This window comes from Artibeus jamaicensis, unplaced genomic scaffold, assembly GCF_021234435.1.
Source record: "Artibeus jamaicensis isolate MK-2021 breed Jamaican fruit bat unplaced genomic scaffold, CSHL_Jam_final contig_354, whole genome shotgun sequence".
Taxonomy (NCBI): domain Eukaryota; kingdom Metazoa; phylum Chordata; class Mammalia; order Chiroptera; family Phyllostomidae; genus Artibeus; species Artibeus jamaicensis.
The window spans coordinates 30,587,856-30,609,918 of record NW_026521803.1 but is presented as its reverse complement, the minus strand read 5'-3'; the positions used below and the strand labels follow the sequence as shown (position 1 = coordinate 30,609,918).

Below are 22,063 nucleotides of genomic sequence, written 5' to 3'. Positions count from 1 at the left end.
TAGCTGCTGTTTACTGGGGTGCAGGGTTGCAGTTTTTCAAGATGCAACGCGTTCTGGAGAAGGCTGCACGACAGTGGGACACACCAAACCCCACTGAACCGCATACTTGGAAACGGTTACGATGGCCAATTTTAAGTTAAGCGTTTTTAACAATTAAAAAATCTTAAAAAGGAGATAAAAAACTTGCAATTCAAATTGTTAAAGTCCGTGGTCCATGGTACAAAATAATAGGAATTCAGAAGTACTGAAGGATCATCGTGACTAAAGCAATCCACTCTCTTGATACAGTTCAATTTAATGTCTTTACTAAGCACCTACAGTGCCTTAGACACTGTATCAGGCCATCAGGACATAAAAATGAGTACAGTGCAGGCAGCTTAGCATTGAGAGAAAAACAACAAAGTAAACAGACAATCAGAAAACCTGTAATGAGCCTAGTACGCAGTGTTAAAGGAAGCACAGAATGCAGGAACGATACTAACCCACGGTGGGAATCTGCTGACGACTCAGTGATGCCTCCACAAAGCTCTGACCCAGTTCATCCAGTAAGAAGACTTGCATCCAACAGTCCAAATAACTAACTTTAATTCTGTTTTACATGTAATATAGAATAACACTGATCTGGCTGGAGACCAGTTTTAGTGCTTGCTGTTACTCTTAGCTTTCTGAAATAGTCACAAACCTTGAGCAACTTGCTTAGTATCTCCATGCCTGCATTTCTTATATAAAAAGGGAATTTACATTCAGTGTTTCTCTACATGGATGTTCACAGACATATTCTTAGAAGTTCATGAGTTCTAAAACAATTAAATTTTTTCTTGATGTTTCCTTGACCCTCCAGAGATGGAGTGAATGGACAGGTTCTCAGACTGGATGACCTTCAACACTTCTTGCTCTAAAAATTATGAGTTCTAATCCATGAAGAAACTAATACTGACATACTTTTTCTGATCATAGAAACTTACTGTTTGTGACTGTTTTGCTATTTAGCGTTCAACAGGGTTCCTACACGAAACAGATAAAAGAAAAATTGTGCATTCAAACCTTACGGCTACACTGGAAATGAAACAGTTCCCCTTGTAAAGACTGTCACATTTTCTGCTGTGAACTTAATGCTATGTCGGCAGAGTCTCACGTCAGCTATGCAACGCCTGGCTCAAAACATACCAAAAGCTTCCAGCTTTGTTGTCAATGAAAACCTCTGACTCTGCATAGAACTTTCTGGGCATGGTACGTCAAATGCGCTTGGTTTTTTTAGGATTTGACCCATCAGTTGTGCCAACTCTAAAAGCAAAGCACGACCCGTCCCACAGCTTCTAGCACTTAAAAACACGAACGACATACATTAACTGAACTCTCTTTACACGCAATAAATAAAAAAGCTAGTGCAAAAATGTCATAAATGCTGAAAGCTAGGTAAAATCTATCACTTCGTTTTTAATAACCTTGCCTGTAAGTTATGACTGGCAACATACAGTTAAGTAAGGTCAGCAACTTTACTTACCGATTATAGCTGAAGGTTTAAGTATATTCACCGCATCTTCAAAAGTATTAGGTATGTTCTCTGGGGCCAAGTGAGCATATGGTTCCTGATGACTCTCTATCTTAGCTTTTCGCCCCTGAATTTTTACATAAAACACAGTGTTTTGGGTAAGTGCACACTGAAAAGTAACTGACAGGACGTCACTGTGAGTCACGGATTGCTTCTACAACAGGAATGCATTTTCATTTACTTTTCTCTTCAACCCACATCTGCTACTCTGCCTCCACTGTGTCCAGAAATCCAAGTATGAAACACAAATCAAATTCCTTTATAACCAGAGACTTCGTAATCCCTCTAAAAACTCTGTGAAGTCCTCCTAAATTCAATGTGACAGGAAGTTCTACAATCCCTTTACTGGGCTTGATGCATTTTGGAATTCAGAATTTCTCCTATTTCAGAAACTATGGCGGCAATACATCAAATATTACAAATAGTTCCCAGTGGGTGCTCCACAACTGAACCAAACCTGTGAAGAGCCACCCCAAGTACAAAAGGTCAGACTGAAAACAGACTCTGGTTTCGTCAGCAGGTAAGCTCAGCTCAGTCACATTTGTTACTGAGTGAACTTCAGAAAACCCTTTTGGACTTCAGAGCTTTTAGAATTTCCGAATTGCACGTATACTACCAAGGATTTGGAAACAAGAGAAACAGGGAAGTCTGGCTCAGTGAAGAAGCATGCTTTCCTCCCCAAATATCAAGCAAAAAACTGTAAAAAAACAAAACAAAACAAATCCTTAATACAAGAGAGGTACCAGTGACAAATTAGAACAATGAAATATTCTCAGCATATTAAATGCAAAAACTAACCAGGCTGAGAAATCCATATCCTTATTTTGGCAAAAGAGAAGCTGTCCCCTGCAAAGGTGAATTTTTCCATCAGAGCTCCAGAATAACCCCAGATAAAAACCCGCAGGGGCTGGGCAAAGCCATGCGCCACCATCGGTTGGCCGGGAAGCTAACTGTGGGACTGAAACACAGCCTCACCAGACTGAGGTTCTCAGAACAACAGCTTCTCGTGCTTGTCTGCAGGAGGACCAACCTGTCCAAATATAGCAGTGGTTCAACAGGAAGATCTCAGAAAGGAGGGCAGTGTTTTGGGTCACCAGGAAAGACTAGAAGCCTAAATCTATAGGCCAAGCTACTTACAGATGAAAAGGAAAATTCACTCTGAACCTGTAGGTAAACGGGATTCTCACTAGTGCTAATACTATATTCATTATAACCTGACTGATTACAAATATCATTAAAAAAATCACAAAACATTTGTGAAAACCAACATCACAAAAAGAAATACCAAACTACTTGTGCACCAATAAAGACACACGCCGTTCCCACGGCCTTTTGAAGTATGTCTCACGGTCTGCGCACCTTGTATACAAATGAACACAGCACTACGGCTTACCTGAGAGGGAACGTGAATAGCACAGGCTTCTCGGCTACGTCGGCATCAGTCCTACCTCCATCACTAAGAAGCTGATAACCTTAGAAAAGTCACCTGACCTTTTTCAACCTCGGTTTCCTCTTTTGTAAAAAGCCATAGGGCTTTTGAGAAGTTTGATGAAATAATAAACGCAAAGTTTTAGCATAATGTCTGGTGTGTTTTAAACAACTATTATTTTAAATCATGTATAATTGAAGCACTCAAAAATTTTCACTCACTTTAACTTTTTTCCTTTATCTTTTGTACTAATAGTGGTACTAATTAGGAAGAAAAGATTTCAGGACTGGAGCAAAGTACGCTTGCTCCAGAGATAACAATGACAAGCAACTGCCATAAAAGATACGCTTATTCCAGAGATGTAAATGACAACGGCTATATTATCCTCTAAGGCAAAACCACAACAGCACCGTGGACAGGGATGGGTCCGGTTATGAAGCAGTTTACCTCGTTCACTGGGTGAGAGTAGAAGTTCTAAGGCATTTCTTAAAGCAATAAAACGGCAATCAGTGGTAGGAACGCAGGCCTGTCCAAAGGACACTAACGCAATCTGAGATAGAAGCTCTTTATTACCCATGAAGGCTTTAGATTCTGTACCCTTTTCTGGAGAAAGTGTGCACAGGTTTCTGTTAGGTTGATAAGAGGATTACGACTGCCGCAAGGATGATGACTGCCAAAGGGTTAACAATGTTTTGCTCAAGTATCTTACGTCCTGGTAACAACTAAGTTCTGAGTTCCCATTAAAAATCTAGTATTAGAAGGGTCAAGGACAATTATCATTTGCATTATTATTTGATCTCTTAACTAACGGTCAAGGATCATAGCAAGAAAGAATAGGTTTGGTGCCAAGACAGAGATTATGATTTGAACGAGAAGAGTTTTTATAAAAGACAGAAGTTCAATGCTGGAAGATTTCCGTCGAGAATATGTAGGAAGGTCACCAGCTAGTACAATTTGGATAGTCCACTGAGAGACCAAAAAATTGATAATGTTTTGAAAATCAAACTAAAAGTATCGTTAAAACAACATACTTTTCCTCTCCCAGTTTTAAACATCTTATTGTGGCCCTGGCTGGTGTAGGTCAGTGTGGGCTGAGAACCAAAGGGTCGCCGGTTCGATTCCCAGTCAGGGCATGTGCCTGGGTTGCAGGCCAGGTCCCCAATGGGAGCCACGTGAGAGGCAACCACACATTGATGTTCCTCTCCCTTTCTTTCTCCCTGCCTTCCTCTCTCTAAAAAAATAAATAAAATCTTAAAAATCTTACCTTAAACAATAAACCAAACTTGTCAACCATCCAAATTTTCTCACGTGCCTCTTCTTCTGAGACGCCATTTTCTACCATAGCCATAACTATAAGATTGGCAATTCCAAGAGCAGCCTGTCCAACAGAACAAAAGTTTAAAAAGACTAGAGTGCACTGCAATGCTTGACTTGCTTTACATGTTCATGTTTGAGGAATTCCCTTACGAACCACACAAAAGTTGATTCTTTGTGATATTCTCTAAGCATATTTTAAACTACTTTACAGCAGAGATCTTGAATTATAAGATCTCCCCATCTATCTCAACAAAATTATAAGCTCATTATGCCCCATTTTCCAATTCTAAAGAAGAGTGGTGGCTTTAAATTCAAAATGCTTATAAAAACTCACCTCTCAAGCCCTGGCAGGCCTGTGAACCACATGATTGCGGTTCGATCCCTAGTCAGGGCACATGCCTGGGTTGCAGGGCAGTTTCCAGCAGGGGACTCATGAGAGGTAACCATACATTGATATTTCTCTCCTTCTTTCCTCCCCTTCCCCTCTAAAGATAAATAAAATCTTAAAAAAAAAAAAACCTCACCTCTCCTGCACCAAGAAATAAGATCTTGTGTTCTGAGATCGAGTTACCAATAACTTTTTGTGCTGCAAGAAGACCCGACAGAGCCACCGCAGCCGTCCCTATAAGAGAAAGAAAGATTTTTAAATAAGAAATGGTCACCTAAAAAGGGTTTAAAAAGTAGAAGTCAAAACCTCTCAAGTTCTCTTTTTACTTTACCTTGAATATCATCATTGAAGGTACAGTACTTTTCTCGATATTTTCTCAAGAACCTGAAGGCATTATGATTTCCAAAGTCTTCAAACTGAATAAGTGTGTTCCGTCCATATCTGGAAAAACAGCAAAATCTATAATGGCTGCATTGAAAAACCGCTACTGAAAAGCGTTCTTGTCTAATATTCCCCATGATAGCATTAAAATATGTATTGTGAGTTCATTTAAGGCCATCTGGCAATTTTCAGAGTCTGTGAAAGACTAAATTAAAAATGTAGAAATCTACTTCTCATTGCAAAAATTCTGAGGGTGCTTAAAATGAATGAATATTTATTCTTATTCAGACCCACCATGGTACCACTGCATAAACTATTTCCATGTGCCTAGGAGGGTGTCCGGCACATATAAACACTGAAGAACTTCCTAAAGAAAAGAAATTGTCTCTGAGTCTCAAAAAAGTATATATTGGCTATGTATATTCTCATTTCATTAGCAGTTAAACAGCAACACATGAAGGACACAAATAAAAGGTTAAAAAATTATTCATGGGCATTAGAATAAGACGTCAATCATCTTGGGGAGATGGGCTAATAAGCAAAGGTTTGAAAAGGAGGCGGGACTTTATTTGAGGCCTGAAAGTAAAACAAAAAGTCAAGAGGTAGGAAGAAAATCAGGGTCTATTTAGGTGACCCTAAATTTTCAATAACCTGGCTATGTATTTCAGAGTGTCTATAAAAAGATAAGGAGAAATGGTTAAGGTAAGTTGGGGTCAGATAAGGGAGATTGTTGAATGGCAATTTAGGGAATGGGGACTTCATTCTGTATCTGATGTAGAATCAGCGAAGGCCTCATAAAATGGAAGAAAGCAGGTAAGACTCCCTTTAGAAACGGTAAGCCTGCCACCGATGCGCAGCACACACTGGTGGGGGGAGAGACGAGAAGGATAGGAGAAGCAGCCAGGTGGCTGCTGCAGCGTGAGGACCACAAGATCGGAAGCGGAAGCTACAGAAGTAAGAGACCATTATGAGACATCAGAATAAATCAACAGAACTTGATGCTGAGGACCAACTGGGAAGTAAGGAAAAAGTTTTTTAAAACACCAAGGCAACCTGAATCACTAAGAAGATACCATGTGACTGTCTACGGTAGAAAGTGGGACCCTGGCCGGTTGGCTCAGTGGATTGAGTGCCAGCCCGTGAACCGAAAGTTCGCTGGTTTGATTCCCAGTCAGGGCATGTGCCTGGGTTGTGGGCCAGGTCCTCCGTTGGGGGCATGTGAGAGGCAAACAACTGATACATCTCCAGCACACCGATGCTTCTCTCTTTCTCCTTCCCTTCCCCTCTCTCTAAAAATCAATAAATAAAATCTTTTTTTAAAAAAGTGGGGGAGAAGGCAAATTCTAGGATGATGAAGAATTTACATATAGATATGTCAACTTGGACTCTGAGAAGAAATTAATTTTTAATTTCTTCTATGTATCAGTAATTTAAGAGTGTAAATTAAATTTACACTCTTAAATAGGGCAGGGCAGGGCTAGGTCATAAAAAGTAGAGTTTGCACTTTACCCCAATGGCAATAGAAAACCAATGAGAGAATTCAAGCAAAAAAAGACATAATGAAGTACATAACATGTTTAAAAAAAACTAATCTGGTGGTAACATGGAGATGAACTGGAGAGGAGAGAAACTGGAGACAGGTTGAGAAAAGTCGAGAGAGGGGAGAATGTGCGGAAAGGCTGTGGAAATAGGAAAGATGTCTATTTCTGAGGCATATAAGTGGTCCCACCAACTGGATCTGAGGACTGGAGAAGGAGGAAGAGTCAAAAATAACACCAAGATCAAAGGTCTGGCAACGGGGTCAATGTTAGTGCCTTAACGGAGGCTGCATGCATGGAAGATAGGCAGTTTAGAAGGGGAAGGAGTTGTTCTGGACGTGAATATGGAAGAGAATGTCATGATGGAGAGTTCCAGGTGTTCGAAAGGCAGGCATCAGAGTGAGTGAGACTGCACAGGCGGGTTTCCATGGGGTTAGGAGTCGCATGCATAAAGGTCGGAGCTTATGTGACGGGAAGAGACGAGAACCACGTACTCATTCCCATTTAACAAAAGTGAGCAAGGCCTATCCACCGAGGATGACTAAAGACAGGGAAAGGTGGGTGGGAAGACCAAGTGAGGAAAATCTCAGTCCTCGAGAGGAGAGGGAATTTCCAGGATGTGGGAGCGGAAAACCTGGTCAGATGCCGCAGACAGATGGAGAGACAGGAGGACCCAGTGGTGAGTGAATTTACAGCACGCGAGCGGCACAAGAGCTTCGCTGGAACGGCAGAGGTGAGCCTGACGCCGAGGGCTGAGCGAACTGGGCAGTGAGGGCGACATGGAAGCAGTGAGCGCGGGCGGGCTGCCCCGAAGATGTCGGACAACTCGGGGCAGCGGGGCAGACCAGCCGGTCACCACGTAGCCGCGCATCTGATCAGCAGGAAAGAACCGAAGTTCTCAAAAATGTAATCTCCTACCTATCTTCAGAAGAGATAAAGGAATAAAACAAAATTGTTATTTTTTTAAAGATTTTGTTTTTATTTATATTTAGAGAGAGAGAGAAAGGGAAGGAGAAAAACACCAATGTGCAGTTGCCTCTCATGTGCCCCCAAGTGGGAACGTGGCCTGCAACTCAGGCATGTGCCCTGACTGGGAATCGAACCAGCGACACTTTGATTTGCAGCCTGCGCTCAACCCACTGAGCTACGCCAGCCAGGGCTCAAAATTGTTATTTGTTATTTAAAAAAAAAATCAATTGGCTGCCTCCCGCATGCCCCCAACCAGGGACCTGGCCCACATCCTGGGCAAGTGCCCTGACCAGGAATCGAACTGTGACCTCTCACGACGTTCAGTCCACTGAGCCACAGCAGCCAGGGCTGTTTTTAAATTAAAGATGCTTTTATGTACTTGAACTTAAAAAAAATACCTGTCAGTAATAGCTTTCATAAACTCGTCAATCAGATCATCGTAACGTTGTGATCGATCTCTTTCCTGATATAAGCCCATGTAAAATGGGTCTTTTAACAGTGCCTATAAAATAGATCAAATGCAGAAATAAAATTATTTTGTTATGCAATCAGTTTAAATCTTTAAAACAAAAATTACAAAATAAAAAAATTACTGATATAGTTTCTTAAACCTTATTGCCCTTCTTCAAGAAATTTTTAATAGGTTTCATTTACTATTATTTATATAAATATTAAAAGCAGAGTTTAAGACAAAGACCAACATGCAATCACAAACATTTCTCTCCTGGTATTATCTTCACAAGAAGAATGTAACACAAAATAAGTTTTTAGTGCTGTTGGAGGACCAGAGTGGGCAACAGCCTTGCTCACCGGATTGTCCGTTCCCACGTCGATGCACACGGGCAGGCACCGGTCGGGCCGTATCCCCGCACAGGCCGTGTACAGACAGAGCTTCCCCACTGGGATGCCCATTCCATAGACACCCAGATCTCCAAGGCCCAGAATCCTCTCTCCATCAGTCACCACCACAGCCTTCATTACAAAAGAAATAAAAATAAAAGTACTCAATTAATTTAAAGTAAAAAATGGGACATTAAAGAAAAGCATTTTATAAAAAGAGTTTCTTGATAGTTTTATTTTCACTCTTAAAAATAAAATTACTCCTTGACTAACTTCCAAAATAAACAAGCCAAGCATACTTAAAATTCTAGGGTTTCTAGAATGTAGATGTCAAAAACAGAATTAACTAGATTTGATTTCCTGTCTTTGGTTTAGGAACAGGATGCTCCTGACTGGAGAATCAACTTAAACATCTCACAAAGAATAAATAGGCGGGCAGAGAACAAACTTTTGATAGAGAGATTAACTATAGGAGAAAAACAGGAGTTTAAACATAAACATGCTACTCCAATGTAATAAATAATATAGGCCAAACAAGAAAAACCTTAGCAATGATGAAAGAGAAAAAGATCTAGAATAAAAAATACACCTACCTACAAGGTTTGAAGATAACACTGAGTTTAATCATCTGACCAAATTTTTTTGAGATTACTAGAACTAATGATTATTCATTAAAGATTACTTAGGTGAGGAAGATGTGATAAAAGCAAGTAAGATTACTGCATGTAGTAAACATTAAAGCCTAACAGAAGACCTTAAGTCATTAGATTTTATTTTATGAAAGACAGCCAGGTTGACCAACATATTTGCTAAATTTGAAATGCCAAGAGTTTTATATTTGCTTAAGGATTTAAATCTATCTTAGATTTAGAAGAAAAAAGGCCCAATGAATCCCCTCCACTGCTCACCAAGTAAAAGTTTTACGTCATTTTAATAATATAGTATTATTCATTGGTTAATATTAATTACAACAGAAAGTATTAATACTAATCAAAGTAAAAAAGAAACATAGAGAAGGCAGGAGATACCAGTGGTAATGACAGTGAGCAGGCTCAGCTTGTGTAGCAGGAGCTCCAATTTCTTTCCCAAAGTCAAACTCTGCACCAGTAACCCAGTTTGTAGTTATTACCATCACGGTCTCAGAGCACTAAGTCTTCATGTATATAAGTGCAAAATACATCAGAGCAACAATGAAAAACTATTCTTGGAAATTTAGAGGTAACTTACAAGGAAAGAAATAACATTGTGAAAAGGAAGGTTGTGCTATTAGTACCTTAACATGATTTTCTGGCCAGTTATCCACAATTGATCTAACATGACCTCTGTCTGAGATTGAAATAAATAATCCCCTGCAACAGAACAAAAACACCTTTGCATTTCACAGGAGTTTTTTTGTTTGTTTGTTTTTCTAAGTCTTTGTCATAACTGGAATAGTTAGATATTTTAATAAAACATCAAGACACAGTATAATTTCCAGGCAGATTTAGCAAAGTCACACTGGTTTATTTTCAAACATTTTCAACTACTTCAAACTGAAATTGCAGTGCTCACACAGTAGTTGCAACAAAGGTTATTAGTAAATGATGTGATTATTTCACACAAGGAAAAATGTATCCGCATGTCATTTTCAAACAAACCCAATATACCCCCAACAAAAAGGCAACATAAAAATTAACACCAATGCAGCATAATAAGGCTAAATAAACTACTGCGAAAACTCACTGAAACTGAAAAATTAAAATCTGAAAGAACAGGAAAAAAAGAAAACTACAGTAGTTTCACATAAAAGTTGTCATCCTTGATGTGTTAGGAAAAAGTGAAGTTATTTTAAACACACAACATACTGTTATCCAACTATAATTGATGCAGATTGCAAAAAAGGAAAAGAGGGAGGGAAACAAAACAAAACACAGGTTCTAAAAAGTAGGTCCGGGTAGAGATGAGGACCAGCAGCCTGCTGAGGGCCTCCAAACTGAGTCTTCACCTACCTTTCCTCATTGGTACCTTAACTCTGGCATCACTCTCCTGGCTCAGATCAGTTTATAAACAGTTTCTGCACAACAGCTGCATCTGATGAGCTTTTTAAAAATGCTGGGGTCCCACCCCCACAGATTCTGACTGAAGTGGCCTAGAGTCTCAGATCAGACTCACTGACCGGCAGAAATTCTGTAATGCAGCAGTGCATTACAGAAATGATACACGACGGTATCTGTCCTCACCCCAAAGCCATGCGCCTTGTGTGTCACATCAGTTCGGGATTCTGGGTGCCCACTGGAGTCACCCGGGGGATTCTGTGAAACACCAGTTCTTGGGCCCAACTCCAGACTAACGGTCTCTGGAAGTGAGGCCCAGGCACCAGTGTGTTTTAGTTTTCCTCTGGCCTTTAGTCTGGATTGAGAACCGCTGCTCTACAGGAAAAAAACTATGAAAGAGCCGAACAGCTGGCTAGTGTCACAGAAATGTTCCAGACACGTCAACTGATGGCAGCACACAGGCCAGAACCGTGTTCTCACAGAGTCTCCGAGAGGATCCCGGCACCACCACTGCCGGTCGTGGTCGCTAAATCCAGACCCCCGACCTTTCTCGTTTCATTGGAATCTTGGGAATGAAAAGGAGATACAGCTGGCAGGGATCGACATTTAAGTGAGTCCCCCAGGCGCTGGATATCTGACAGCCGCTAGACTAGACGAGGGCAGACTGGAGACAAATGCTATCGCACGCTGTTTGAAGTCCTGCATTTGTATCCACAGCAAGGAGGGCATGGGAATGGCATCAGGATTGAGGAAAACAACAGGTTCAGGGAACAAGACAAGGAAACTCAAATTAAGTAAAAATCGCATTTATATAATGCTTGTAACTTTAGAGACAACCAACAGTCACATCGGTGTCCTCAACTGACCTTTGATGGGTACTGGTCTCGCTACCTTATGATGACAAAACAGACTCAGAGGGATTAAGCCACCAAATGCAAAGACTTGAGTCAATGCTCATTTCGGTCTCTTTCTACTTAAAAGATCTGGAGGTGCCAGAACTATGTGAAATTAAAATTTATAAAAGTTCAAAAAATTAACAAACAACAAAAATGAAAGCTGACGAAAAGTGAGAATCAATTTCTTTTCAACATTTAAAATTGATTTTAGAGAGGAATAGGGGGTGTGGGGAGGGAGAGAAAGAGAAACATTAATTTGTTGTTCCACTTATTTATGCATTCATCAGTTGCTTCTTGTATGTGCTGTAATTGGGGATTGAACCTGCAACCTTGGTGTATCATGGCTACCTGGTCATGGCTAGAATCAATCTCTTAATTTGTCCAGATTGTCAAAAATATTAATGGTAATTTTTGAGACTCTGCCACCAGTTTTTAAAAAAAAGAGCAAGTACCTTTACTTTTGGTATAAAAATGCAAATTTCCACCAATGATCATAATTTGACGAAGGTCAGAAAGAATGACGCTTGTCTAACGGAGGTGGCTCAGTGGGATGGGTGTCATTTAGCACGGTGCAGAGTTGCTGGTTTGATGCCCAGTCAGGGCACTGCCTCCTGGGTGGCAGGTTTGGTCCCCAGTCCAGGTGTGTGCAAGAGATAGCTGATCAATGTTTCTCTCTCATACCGATGTTCTCTGCCTCCCTTCCCCTCTCTCTGAAAATTAATAAAGAATGATGCTATTTCTACAAAAATAAAAGATATAAATGTGTTGGGTTTTTATTAATCCCCTTTTGTTCAAATTAAGCTTTTGTGAGGTGGGAAATGTGGTGGAGATAAGACCGCAACAAATAAAATAGAAATGTAATCGATGTCATGGAATGATATTTTTTCCTGCACAATAATCATTTTCAAATATATTTTTTAAAAAAATAAGCCTTACTTAGGTCTTCTAAAGATATGTCCGTACTGGGAGCAGGCCAGACCAACTGTGGGTGTGTATACGATTGGCAGCAGGTTTTCGATATCATCCTGCAGTATTCTATAAAACAGTTTCTCATTTCTTTCTTGTATTCCCATTATATAGATGTATCTGAAATTAAGCACAGTAAATAATGTCTGCATCAGCCAGGATTACAAAGTTTTGTCCTTTGAAAGTTAAATGTAACCATCTAAAATTGAGGACCACCCCTCCTGGAAAGCAAAACCCTCAATTATTATTTAACACCCAGGAGCAAAAAGTAACAAATTAAAATGTACTTAAATGGTAGATAATAATGACAATGATTAAGAGAGTAATACAGAAACCACGGCTAACTTCTGCTGAGTCCTTGCCGTGAGGAGGCTCTGGGCCAGGCACTGGCAATGCAGAGATTACCACCAGCACCCCAACCTCAAGGAACTAACCTTCCAGGTAATTGACATGTAAATAAGGAAGCAAAATACACTGGCATTCACTCAGATATTTACTAAACACTAACTATGTGTCGGGCACTATTTCAACTCCAGGCATGAGGGGAGCGAACCCTGTCCCCATGGAATTTAAACATTATCAGGTCTAGATAGAGCACAGAGGGAGCACAAAGGAGACAGCGGTCAATTCATAAATGTATAAATAACAGCTTCTAAAGAATAAAGGTTAGAAAACAGGGAACTGTTTGCCTGAAAAAGAGATAATCATCTTGAATTAAGTATGTCTATAACTGACTCTTTACTCTTTTCCTTAAACGGGACTCTCCTGCTGTTACCATCTGAACAAATAGGAATTGCAAAGTCCGTTGGGTTTCTTCCCTCCCCTCACCCCCGCCTGCCCTACTCCATCTAGTAAATTGTCAAGTCCTACAGAGTCTTCCTGCTAAATATCTTTCAAATATATCTATTTCCTTCCTCCAACCCCACCCAGTCCAAGCCACCATCATTTCTCAACTAGGCTGCCATAGGAACTTTCTAACTAGTCTTTAGACACACAATCTATTCTTCTCTGATCTAGTCTCTTAAAAACATAACTGTAACATAATTCTAATTATTTCTATTCTCCTTGAATGACTTCTGAACATTAGTTAAATAGGCTTAAGGTCCTAAAATAGTTATCGGGATCTCTGCTTTCCACCCTTATCTTCATAATGAATTTACTTCAATTCCTCTGAGTATCAAAACCCTTGCTTTGCAGTTTCCTCGAGTCTCACCCTATAGTCATGCAGGGTTCTATATTCACGGTCTCCCAAAGCAGCCCGGGTAGAAAGCTCTCTGTCTCCGCCCCCGTCGCTGGGTTCAGCTGCAGCATGTGCTGGCCACTCAGGCAGGAATGTTGCTTTTACTTCTCTACTCAGGGCTACAGAGAGTGCTTGCTGCTACCTGACTCCTCCCCTCTCCCAAGACTCCCAGTGAGCCCAGGGCTGCCTCTAGGGCTCCCTGTCCCACCCCTCACTTTGATGGCCCACCTTCAGATGTTACAACGTGCAGATCTGCCAGATGTGTCTGTGTTGAGAAGGAAATCCTTTGTTGAATTACAGCTGTTCAATTTATAACTTCAAGGGGAGAGACCAGGGCCTGCTCACAGGGCCATGCTTCTGTCCTCACTCCCAACAGGCATTTTAAATCCTGTATTTAAACGGATCCTGCTACCCATGAGACCTTGCCCCTCTTTCTCATTTTGCCGGAGAGCTGTAACATATTATTTAAAACTCAGCTAGGCATCACTTCCTCTGGGAAGTGTTCACTGATTCTCCAAGTTGGATTCAGTGCCCATCTGAGCTTTCGGAACATACTCTGCGTGTAGCTTTTGCTCACTGGCCTGCAAACTGCAGCATTCAGTACAACGACAGACACACAGCACATTCCAGTCTGCCTGGGTCAGGTTCAGTTCTTCCTTGTTCACTTCCCAAAGTGTCCTGGTCTGAATGATACAGTATACGGCCACCCTATTTATTACCCACTTCTATCCTCAGTGGCTAGTATGGGGGCACGCACAAAGTAAGTGACCCATAAAAGGTGTTGAGCTGAATAGATGCAAATTAGACAATAGTTTTTGCTTCTAACATTCCAATAAAACCTGAAATGCTCTGTGATTTTTAGCGTAACAACCTGATTCCCACTAAACCTTACAGGAGGGAAAACAAGTGAAGTATTCCCTGTGGTGAAGAAAACATCATCGTTACAAAATGATGATATAATGAAGAAAACATATTCATTACCAGCTGGCTGGCTGCAGCACAAATTTCATTTGTAATGAAGTTTGATTAAGGCTGTAAGATTCTCAGGTTGTAATAACCACACGCTCCCAATTTTTCTGACCAGAACACCAATGAACAGCAAACATCTAATCAATTCTTACTTTTCCAAAGGGCCACTTAATTTTTTCACGTTTCGATGAAACCGTAAGGCTTGAATGTCTTGGGTCTCGATTTTGGGAGGCAGCAGCCCTTGAAGACCAAGCATCTGCCGTTCTCGTAATGTAAATGCCATTCCCTAAAAAGGAGGGTTAAAAAGATCAAAAAGCGTTAAAGTGTTACTAGGGGCACAGGAGGGACGTCCCAGAAGATGTAATTTAAACATACATTTTTTTTAAAAACCAGAGACCTATCACTTTCGCCCAGACTGTCAAAAACTTGTAAGACTGATCATGTCTAGTATTGGAGAAGGTGTAGTAAAAGAGGTACTTTCACATATCATTTCTGGAAATGTACATTTATTTAGGTCTTCTGGGAAGACAATTCTAAAGTAATCTTAACCTTTTCAATTCACCTGCTCTATCATAAAGCAATGCTGCTCTAGAGAGCCAGCCTAGATAAACACTCATGCACAGAGTAAAGAGGTTTGTACAAAGAAATTTGTCTCAGCACTGTTTCCAGTTCTCCTGGCTACTACGAACTACAAGTCCATCACTTATGGAACCGTTAAGGGACCTATGGTATTTCTATACCACGAAATACCATCACAGCTAAACATCTGTGTGTCATAGAAAGATCTCACAGACACGCAGTTAAGAAAAAAAAAGGCTGGACCCCACCCTGGCCTCTCTTGGAGCCCTGAACCTGTTATGGAAGGAATTGGCTGTGACCTTCACCCCTGGAGAGTGGTTAGGGATTGTGGCAGGGAAAAGGGTTCAGGAGGATCCCAAGGCCTCCTCACAGACAGAATAACAGGTATACCTTCAGTAAATGGTGATTACAGACATAACATTTAAAAGAATTAAGAATTCTGCACCACCTTTAATTACTATTTTATTAATCACAGCAGCAACATGCTCTTAAGACAGTATTTATAAACATTTAAAAAATTGTTAATTTAGTTTACAATGTTTGAAACATGAACCTGACTTCTTTACATCAAAGTCTCCAAGGAGTTCATGACCCTGAAGTTGGGAATCACTGGTCTGTGTTCCTCCTTAAACATACAACTGCAACAAAATGCTTAAGGGATTTCCAGAAGTGGTCCTTCAGTGAGCTAACCATACGGATGCTATTCAACCTTAGAGATTTCAGAAGGCTGGGCATTAGATTATTATTTAACAAAAATACTGTAATGCGGCCCTGGCTGGTGTAGCTCAGTGGATTGAGCGCGGGCCCGTAAACCACATGATCGCGGTTCGATTCCCAGTCAGGGCACATGCCTGGGTTGCAGGCCAGTTCCCAGCAGGGGATGTATAAGAGGCAACCATACATTGATATTTCTCCCCCTCTCTCCTTCCTTTCCTCTCTAAAGATAAATAAATAAAATCTTAAAAGAATACCGTAACGCATCTAGACTATTCTCCTCCTTAAAGATTCATTTCCCACAACATACTTTATAAATTTCTTACAACCCCCACAAAGTAGGCTTTATACAGCTTCCATAATAAAATAAAACCAACATATTTATCGAAGGTCTACTATACCCACAGCATTATAAAAGAGACAAAGAAATTTTGAATGGTCCCTGCCCAAAAGGAATGGGAAATACAGTTAAAGAAAATATCGAATCGTGAAAATGTAAATACTATCAACTATTTCCATGGCAGCTGAAGACAGGAAAAAGAAGCATGAAGCAGCATACAGATTACTTGCCACAGGGAGAGGCAGATAAAAGCTGCTACAGGGTTTCAGAGAAGGGAGCGATTATCCCCCTCCACGGTGGTGTGAACAGGCTCTACAGAACTGGATTTGGAATGAGCTGCAACTTGAAGAGCAGGCAAGATTTATGGAGATGAGGCAGAAATAAGAGAGAATTAGAATACCCCCTCATTCAGCTTCATCTACCTTGCTAACTGCTTGTTGAATTCCCATTCTGACCAGGTACCAAAAATGCAAAGATAGGCTGGTCTGCATGACCCTTCGTCAAATTCCCCTTTCCAGGCCTGAAACCCCTCAAAACACGTCATGTTATCCAATTACTGTATTTTCCCCCGAACCCATAATGGGATAAAGAAATGGGATTGGCACATTTTTTTTTACTGTGGTTTTAAAATAAACCACCTTAATCTGAACGCACCATTCTCAAAAGGCAAATTACTTATACTGCAATAAACCTGTGTATCCTCTTGCAAGCTTCCTGTGAGAAATCTCCAGAACTGTGTTTACTCACTGTTGCTCCTAAAGAATACAGAGGGGCAGCCCACTGAACCCAGCACAGACAAGGAATAAAGGCACAAGCAGATCGTCCATCGCTTCTGCCCCAACACTGCAAAAAGGGTCAGAGGTCTCTCTCTTTTGAAGCAGTAGTATGATTAATGGGCACAATTAACTGCAAGTATTGATTTGTGTCCAAAAAGCTGCGTGGAGGTGCGGTGGGCATCTGATTAAATGTCATTTTAGACTTTTGACCGCATCTTCCAAGGGCCCAACTGATCAGTCTGTGATGAGCAGCTGATCTGAGCAGGGTAAATCGAAACTCTCCAAACCTGGCCAAAAGTCCTGGCCAGAAGTGCTGGCCAGACCGCTTTTCCAGGTTTTACGGAGCTAGAACTAGGAACACAGCCAGCCCTTTCCTGGTGGCAGGCAGTGGTGAGGGGTGAAATTCGAGAGGTGTAAAGCAGCCATGACTCCCGCCACATGGAAAAAGGAAAAGTTCGTACAGAAAAAGCAAACACCACCAAACAGTTTTAGTATAAAGCCACAAAACAGAAAAGGTTACTTCATCGGTCTAAAATACATCAAATCAAACCACTAACAGGACAAGGAAAAGGCGTTTTGGCCATAATGTCGCTAACCTTGTTCGTGCGTGGGTTCAGCATAAGCGGCTTGCCCTTCTCCTTTGTGTGGACGCAGCGGCGCGCCAGAGCGCAGGGGGCGGCCACTGCTCTCAGCCGGGACAGCATCTCTCCTTCCACCTGGAAGAGCAAAGCAAAGAAACAGCTGCTGAGAGACACAACTCAGAACTAATGGCATGGGCATTGGGTGTCAGCTTCCAAAAGCAGATTTAGAAAGCTTAACTTTACACCGTGAGAGATCTTTTCCAAGCGCATCTACGTTTCTGTAGACTGTGATGGTGGCGGAAGGGTGACGACGAAGCAAAGGCAAAGACTGACTTTTCCATACGAGACTCAGGTCCTTGGTAATCAGCACTGCCACTCTGAGGTCTCTGCTGCAGCGCGCTGAACCAACACTTCCCTTCTCCTAATCTGCACAAGTGCGCAGGGTGTGTATCTCCCACCAAAAAGGGAAAGGAATTAAGAAAGGCAACATCCACTAAAGAGGGACCTGAGTTCCAGGCAAGTGACTGTGGGAGTTTCACTTGAAGCTGGCAAAGTAAACAACAGGAAAACCTGGAATCTATACAAGCTGAGGGAGACAAGCTACCCAGATTCTTCCCTAGACTTAGAATGTTAACATACTGTGGTGTAGTTCATGTTCAAATTTAATGTACTCAAGTTTTCCTGTTTTTAGAAAACTTGTTTAGTATTTAAAATATCATTCAAATTTGATAGAAAACATATTTTTGTCTTTTCGCATCCATCCAAAACATGAGAATTTTTCAAAATGGAAAACTATACATAATACATTAAACCTTAAATATTCACTGACGGGAACATAATAGGTTTTTTGGCATATCAATTCTCCCATCAAAAGTCAATTTGAAATTCCTTATAAATCATTGTAATTGTCATACAATAAGTTTATTTTTTTAATATTTTATTTATTTACTTTTAGAGAGAGGATAAGGGAGGGAGAAAGAGTGGGAGAGAAACATCAATGTGTAGTTGCCTCTCGTGTGCCCCCCACTGGGGACCTGGCCTGCAACCCAGGCATGTGTCCTGACTGGGAATTGAACCAGCGACTCTTTTCTTCACAGGCCTGTGCTCAATCCACTGAGCTACACTAGCCAGGGCAATAAGTTTATTTCTAAAGATTTTATTTTTAGAGAGAGGGGAACAGAAGGAGAAAGAGAAGAGGAGAAACATTAATGTGTGGCTGCCTCTCCCACATCCACAATGGGAGACCTGGCCTGCAACCCATGCATGTGCCCTGACTGGGAATCAAACCAGCAACCCCTGAGTTCACAGGCTGGTGCTCAATCCACTGAGCCACACCAGCCACAGTGCAATAAGTTTTTTAATGGAATTTCTACCTGCTGAGAAATCTTTGGTCTGTATGTGGGGGTGTAGCAAGCAAAGACATTTAAACACTGAGATTTTTTAAAGTTAATTATTAGGCAAAATTCATATAACATAAAAATAACTATTTTGAAGTGAAGAATTCAGAGGGATCTAGAAAATCTGCAAGTCAGTTGCACACAACTGTAATGGGGTAGGTCAGAGCAGAGCAGACCAGGCAGATGCCGGGCCCACCGGGGGCTTAGACCCGGTATGGTGGAAGCCCATCCCTGAAGGCAGGGTCCCACGCTGGGCTGCCTGCCTCCCTGGGCCCCAGCCTCTGGGACACTACGCACAGCACACGGTTTTTGTACTACTGCATGGAGACTGGGAGTGGCACACCCAGATCTTGAAAGAGAGCTGCTGAGAGAGGATATGGACTTTGAAGCCCACAAGAGCACCACGTGCCAGAGAGGATGGGGATCTGTTTGCATGACCGGCTTAAAGACAGATAAGGAAATGGGGATCTTCTGGGCCTGGCTGCAGCCTGCAGTCTTTTGGGGAGCAAGGGAAGTTCTGGGTCTTGTGGGAGAGAAAAGCTCTCTGAGCAGGAGTGCTTTCAGCCCCTGAAGGTTGGAACCCTGTTAATAAACACCCGTTTCCTTCAACACAAATTGTTGGGTCATATGGAAGGGCGACAAGGCCCAGTATGTGCGGTTACACAACCACTACCTCTATTAAGTTCCAAAATATTTTCATCATCCCAGGAGCACACACCACACCCATTAAACACTTTGTCTCCCTTACCTAGTGCCCGTGACCACCAATCTTCTTTCTGTCTTTATGGATTTAACCATGCTGAGTATGTCATATAAACGTGGTACCCAAATATGGCCACAAAAACAAGAAATCATAAGCACATGAAGGATCACAAGGGGTGGGGATGGGGGTGAGGAATAATAGGTCAGAAGCGGTTTAAGGGTACAAACTTACACTAAGCAGTAAATCAGTGGTAGAGAGCTAATGCACAGTATAGCAAATGTAGACAACAATATTGTATTGCAATCGTCAAACCTGCTAAGAGACTGTAACTTCATTATTCCAACCATTAAAATGAAATGATAATTATGCAGTGTTACAAAAGTACTAATTATCACTACAATGGTAATTATAATACATAAATGTATTAAAGGTAGCACATCTTATATTTACACAATATTATTTGTCAAATTTATTTCAACAGTAACAATAAAAGAGTCATGAGACATACCACAATGACTGCCTTTCTTCAAAAAATGTTAATGTCATGAAGGACATGCTAAAAAACCAAAAAAATCAACAGAGTAAATCTGAAGATTCTGAATGGCTTCATTAATTGATGCAATAAGGCACCATCCCAACCAGCAAACAGAAAGGCTCTGAGGAGCTGTACAAAGCAGTGGAGGGGGGTTGGGGGGAGTTTAAGGCAGAAAGGGGGTGGGACAAGGAAGTGATAAAGAAAGGCCCTGACTGGTGTGGCTTGGCTGGCTGGGCATTGTTCCTCAAAGTGAAAGGTCACCAGTTCAATTCCAAGGTCGGGCGCATGCCTTCTCCATGGGTTCATTCAGGTCTGGGCCCATACAACAGGCAACTGATTGGTGTTTCTCTGTCCCATGAATGTTTCTTACCCTCTCCTCTTCCCTCACCACCCCTCTCTAAAAATCAATATAATCTAAATAAGAAAAGAAAGGATAGTCTTAGGCAAGGTCACCTTCCTTTGGGGAAAGGGAAGGGGGTCTATCCTGCAGACCACCTCGCTAATGCTAATTGGGAAATGCCATATTGACTGATTAGAGGTCATAATCCCGGGAAAGACTGAAACTGCAATTAAATCTTAGTTTGTTTTCCTGGGGGCAGGTGACTCCATTAAGAGTCTCTTTGTTTATGTATTTTTAAACAATTTCTTCCATTCTGATCAGAGTCTCAGCCTGAGAAATATGATTAAAATTTAAGGGATTTGCACCACTCTCAGTGACCACTCGGAGAGTTCTCAAAGCTTTTACTGGTCCTGGACTTCCAGCCAAGATGGAGGCATAGGTAGACACACTGTGCCTCCTCGCACAACCAAAAGGAGGACAACAATAATTTAAAAACAAAAACCAGAACTGACAGAAAATTGAACTGTATGGAAGTCTGACAACGAAGGAGTTAAAAGAAGACACGTTCATCCTGATCGGTAGGAGGGGCGGAGATGGGCATCTGGGCAAAGAGAACCCACAACAAGGCGTGGGCTGGCGGACCCAGTGAGGTGGCAGATTGTACAGCGGGGCACAGTGAGCAAGGCTGCAGCTGACCCACAAGGCAGCAGCGGGTAGACGGGGCGATCCCACGTTTGCACACAGAAAAACCAAGAGAAACAACTAGGGAGCGAAACAGACTGCGCGACCACAGGCTCCTGCCCAGGGAAATAAAGCCTCAAAACTCTGACTGAAAACACCTGTGGGCTTGAGGCGCCAGGGGAGACTACCAGCTTCACAGGAGAGTTTGTTGGAGATCCACAGGGTCCTAGAATGTACACAAGCCCACTCACCTGGGAACCAGCACCAGAAGGGCCCAATTTGCTAGTGAGAAGTGGGGAAAGTGACTGAAATCCGGCAAAGAGTGGGGCAAGCATCATTGCTCCCTCTCTGACCTCGCCCCCACATACAGCATCACAACCCAGCCACTGGTTCCCGGCAACCTAGTGAGCACCTAAGGCTCCGCCCCTCACTAAGTAACAGGCACAGCAAGACAAAAAATAAAAAAAGGCACAAATGAAAGATGAGATCAAAGCTCCAGAAAAAATACAACTAAGTGATGAAGATATAGTCAACCTACCAGATACACAGTTCAAAACACTAGTAATCAGGATGCTCACATAATTGGTTGAATTCGGCTGCAAATTACATGAAAAAATGAAGGCTATGCTAAGGGAAATGAAGGAAAATATACAGGGTACCAATAGTGATAGGAAGGAAACTGGGACTCAAATCAACAATGTCAACCAGAAGGAAGAAAGAAACATCCAACCAGAAAAGAATGAAGAAACAAGAATTCAAAAAAATGAGGAGAGGCTTAGGAACCTCCAGGACATCTTTAAACGTTCTAAAATCTGAATTATAAGGGTACCAGAAGGAGAAGAGGAAAAGCAACAAGTGGCAAAGTTATTTGAACAAATAATAAAGGAGAACTTCCCCAA

At 41.6% G+C, this 22,063-nt stretch overlaps 1 protein-coding gene across 1 annotated transcript in view; it reads right to left on the bottom strand.

The window, feature by feature from the left end:
- Positions 1-22,063, bottom strand: part of ME2 (malic enzyme 2) — a 43,872-nt gene that overhangs the window by 13,587 nt on the left and 8,222 nt on the right. Inside the window, exons 2-11 of the mRNA XM_037165081.2 lie at positions 17,524-17,643; positions 14,671-14,804; positions 12,280-12,429; positions 9,688-9,763; positions 8,385-8,546; positions 7,973-8,076; positions 5,018-5,127; positions 4,823-4,920; positions 4,246-4,359; positions 1,505-1,619 (exon numbers count right to left, since the gene is read on the bottom strand). Of these exons, the coding sequence (XP_037020976.1) occupies positions 1,505-1,619; positions 4,246-4,359; positions 4,823-4,920; positions 5,018-5,127; positions 7,973-8,076; positions 8,385-8,546; positions 9,688-9,763; positions 12,280-12,429; positions 14,671-14,804; positions 17,524-17,631 (1,171 nt within the window). The 5' untranslated portion in view covers positions 17,632-17,643. The remainder of the gene's footprint in view (positions 1-1,504; positions 1,620-4,245; positions 4,360-4,822; positions 4,921-5,017; positions 5,128-7,972; positions 8,077-8,384; positions 8,547-9,687; positions 9,764-12,279; positions 12,430-14,670; positions 14,805-17,523; positions 17,644-22,063) is intronic.